Source organism: Corvus brachyrhynchos, unplaced genomic scaffold (genome assembly GCF_000691975.1).
Source record: "Corvus brachyrhynchos isolate BGI_N302 unplaced genomic scaffold, ASM69197v1 scaffold555, whole genome shotgun sequence".
In the NCBI taxonomy this organism is placed as follows: domain Eukaryota; kingdom Metazoa; phylum Chordata; class Aves; order Passeriformes; family Corvidae; genus Corvus; species Corvus brachyrhynchos.
The window spans coordinates 172,576-176,301 of NW_008238357.1; the positions used below are offsets into that span (position 1 = coordinate 172,576).

General features: G+C 61.1%; 2 protein-coding genes across 3 annotated transcripts in view; one reads left to right on the top strand and one right to left on the bottom strand.

The window, feature by feature from the left end:
* TMEM167B (transmembrane protein 167B) overlaps positions 1-1,503 on the bottom strand; it is a 3,492-nt gene extending 1,989 nt beyond the window's left edge. Inside the window, exon 1 of the mRNA XM_017735505.1 lies at positions 1,420-1,503. Within this exon, the coding sequence (XP_017590994.1) occupies positions 1,420-1,503 (84 nt within the window). The remainder of the gene's footprint in view (positions 1-1,419) is intronic.
* A 190-nt stretch (positions 1,504-1,693) lies between these two features.
* The window catches only part of LOC108447016 (protein FAM107B-like), a 2,970-nt gene continuing 937 nt past the window's right edge, over positions 1,694-3,726 (top strand). The window contains exons 1-4 of one of the 2 annotated variants that reach the window (XM_017735527.1): positions 1,694-1,866; positions 2,149-2,185; positions 2,922-3,066; positions 3,142-3,280. In XM_017735527.1, the coding sequence (XP_017591016.1) occupies positions 1,750-1,866; positions 2,149-2,185; positions 2,922-3,066; positions 3,142-3,280 (438 nt within the window). In that variant the 5' untranslated portion in view covers positions 1,694-1,749. The remainder of the gene's footprint in view (positions 1,867-2,148; positions 2,186-2,921; positions 3,067-3,141; positions 3,281-3,726) is intronic. The other variant, XM_017735528.1, reaches the window with a different exon arrangement.

Consider the following 3,726-nt stretch of genomic DNA (forward strand, 5'->3'; position numbering starts at 1 on the left):
CCCCGCCCGACGCGGACCCTGAGGAGCAGGCGGCCTCAATCGAGCGCCTATTGGGGGAGGTGCGTGTGCAGCCCCAGTATGGCCCAGTATGGCCCAGTGCCGGCCCAGTGCCCGCCCAGCAGCAGCGATGAGCCCCAGCGCTGCCGCCGCCCCGTCCGCGCAGGAGCTGCTGGTGCGCTCAGCCGTGTGTGACCAGTCCCCATTTCAGTGCTCCAGAGACGCCTCGGTATTCCCAGTAACCCCACAGTGCACCCAGACCCCATTCCAGTCCTCCCAGTAACCCACAAGTACTCCGAGTAATCCCCAGTCCTTCCAGTAACCGCTCCCCCAATGCAACCAGACCCCAGTGAAACCCGGATTCCCCAGTAACTCAATCTCCCCATAACCCCCCAGCATCCAGTGCTCATCCCAGCCCACAGTAAGCCCCAGTCCTCCCAGTAACCCTCCATCCTCCCAGTATCCCGGTACCACCCAAGTGCAATTGGTCTCCATTCCAGCCCTCAGTGAGTTCCAGTCCTCCCAGTAACCCCCCAGTGCAATCTGACCCCCAGGTTCCCCTGTAATTCCCAGTCTAAACCTAAGGCCCCTCTCCAAGCACCAGTCCCCCTCCCAGCCCTTCCAGTAACTGTCAGGCCCCCCAGTAATCTCAGGTCCCCCGATAAACCCCAGTGCCTCCAGTATCCCAGTACTTCCAGTAACCCCAGTCTCCCAGTAACATCATATGTCACCCAATCACCATCCCAGTATCCCCTGTAAGCCTCCCAGTTGACCCCCAGTGCACCCAGTAACTCCCTGCACCCCCCATAATTCCCAGCGCACCCAGTCCCCAGCTCAGTTCCTCCAGTAACCCTCAGCTCCCACAGTAACCCACACAATCCAGCAGTCCCAGTGCACCCAGCACCAGCGTTCCCAGTGCTGCTAGTGCTCACAGCAATCCCCAGTGCCCCCAGGGTTCTCAGTGCCCACCAGTGGCCCCCATGGTCCCTGTGTTTCCAGTGCCCCCAGCAGTCCCAGTGCCCCCAGAAAACCTCAGTGCCCCAAGTTGTCCCAGTCTTCCCAGTGACCCCAGTACCCACAGGGTTCCCAGAGCCTCCAGTGGCCCAAAAGTTCCCACAGTGGTCCTGGTGCTCCCAGCAGTCCCCAGTGCTCCCAGTGTTCCCAGGGCCCCCAGCAAACCTAAGGCTCCCAGTGTTCCCAGGGCCCCCAGTGCCCCCAGCAGTCCCAGTGCTCCCAGTACTCCCTGTGCCCCCAGCAAGCCCAGTGCTCCTAGTACACCCAGTGTTCCTAATGTCCCTAGTGCTCCCAGTGCCCTCAGTTAACCTAGTGCTCCCCCAGAGGGTCTGGTGCTCCCAGTGCCCCCGGCAGACTCCGGTGCCCCCAGTGGTCCCAGTACCCCTACAGACCCAGTGTTCCCAGTACTCCCAGTGTTCCCAATGTACCCAGCATCAGTGTTCCCAGTGCCACCACTGAGTCTGGTGCCCCCAGCACATCCAGTGCGCCCATAGTGGTCCCAGTTCCCCTCAGTGCTTCCAGTGCCCCCAGCAGACTCCAGTGTCCAGAGTGGGACTGGTGACCCCAGTGCCCCCAGGAGCAGCCACGGGCACAGTGCCAGCAGCCCAGCGCAGGACATCTGTCACCATCCCCTCAACCCAGTCAGGGCTAATCCCAGGGCTTAGTGCCTCTTGCTGATAGGAGAAGGGCCACCGTCACTGCCACCGTCACTGCCACCGTCACTGGCACGGCACAGCGATGATCCGCTGGTTCTGTGGGGCTGGCCCCGGCTGTGCTCCTGCACCCCCAGCCCCCAGGGTGCAGGGACAAGGAGAGCTGGCACTGAGGACATGGAGCCTTTCAAAGAGCGAGAGGGTGAGTAGGATGCCAGGGGGACAAGGACACCCGTGCTGGGGGTGGCAGGGGACAACAGGGGTCATGCCAAGACACATCCCCAGGGCCAACGTCTGCCTGTCCTCTGGTGTTTAGCCTGGGGACCCCTCACCCTCCTTAGGTTCTAACATGTTCTGTTCAGATCTAACATGGAGAATTTCCATTCTCCTGCTCCCACCAAGGCCAGCTGCAGCTCGCAGTGGGAGGGACATCAGGGGTTGATTTGGTCCCCACTAGTGACAACTTTGTCTTTGCCTTTTTCAGGATGATGACAAAGCCTCGAGGAGCAGCGCGGTGCTGGGTGGGTGCTGGGACTAGGGCATGGGGCTGTGGGACCCAGGGGAATGGGGATGGGGGGTGACGGATACCCCAAGGCAAATGGGGATGCCAGGGGTGATGGAGACACAGGGGCAATGGGAACCTGGATGTTATGGGGACCAGGGAGTGGTGGGAATCCAAAGGGTGATGGGAACTTGGGGTCCTCAGGAGCAATGGGGAACAGATTTCCAGGGACAATGGGGACACTGAAGGTGATAGAGACCCCAAGGACTAATGAAGACCCTGAGGGATGACTAACACCCCAGGGGTGATGGGGACCCCAGGGACAATGAGGACCCCAAGGGACAACAGGAACCTGAGACGTGATGGGCACCTGATGGGTGGTGGGTACACCAGGGATAATGAGGACCCTAAGGGGTGATGGGAGGATATGAGGACCACAGGGTGGCCTGGGACAGGGACACTTGTACACAGGGACCCTTGGGGTGCTGGGGGCAGCATGTGAGGACTCCAGGCTATGTCACCACAAGACTCCAGGGGCTGGGGGACACAGGGCTGGTGTCCAGGATCTCACCCTGTGCTGGCATGTGGCTCCTCCCCCCCCGCCGGTGACCCTATCCCAGGTTGTCCCACCCCTTGTGGTGACCCCATCCCCCCATGACCCCCTCCCTGGTGACCCTTTCCCACTGGTGACTTCATTTTTCTGGTGACCCACCCCCTGGTGCTCCCATCCCCCACTGATCCCCCTACCCCTCCAGAAGGTGACAGGAGCGATGTCCTCTCACTGGACCTGGCCCCTGATGGCCACAGGGGCCTCATTCAGCCTAAGAAGGTGCCAAACCCGATACGGGAGTCCCGGAGCCACCGGGACCTGCACCGGGAACTGCTCTTCAGCCACAGCAGGTGGGCATAGGGACGGGCCTGCCTCCAGCTGGGTGGCCGGGTGGGGTGGCCGGTTGAAGTCTGTCATCCCCACAGGGGGATCCTGCCCCGGCACAGGGCCGAGCTCCCGCGGGTGCTGGAGAGCCTCCGTCTGAGGCAGCTGCGGGAGGAGCTGCGGGGGCCCCCGTCCGACCTGGAGCAGCAGCTGAGGAAGCGCCACCAGAGACTTGAGGAGGTCTGTGATGTCTCTTTGTCCTTGTCCTTCTGTCCCAGCCTCCATCCCTGCATCCAGGCCAACCCTCCTGCCTTCACCTCACCATCATCCATCCATTCATCCACCCATGTATCCATCCACCATCCATCCATGTACCCATGAATCCATCCTCCCATCCAACCTCCATGTACCCATGTATCCATCCATCCATCCATCCATTCCTCCATCCGTCCATCCATCCCTCCATCCATCCATCCACGCATCCATCCGTGTGCCCATCCATCCATCTGTCCATCCATCCGTCCATCCATCCATTCCTCCATCCATCCATCCACGCATCCATCCGTGTGCCCATCCATCCATCTGTCCATCCATCCGTCCATCCATCCATTCCTCCATCCATCCATCCACGCATCCATCCGTGTGCCCATCCATCCATCTGTCCATCCATCCGTCCATCCATCCAT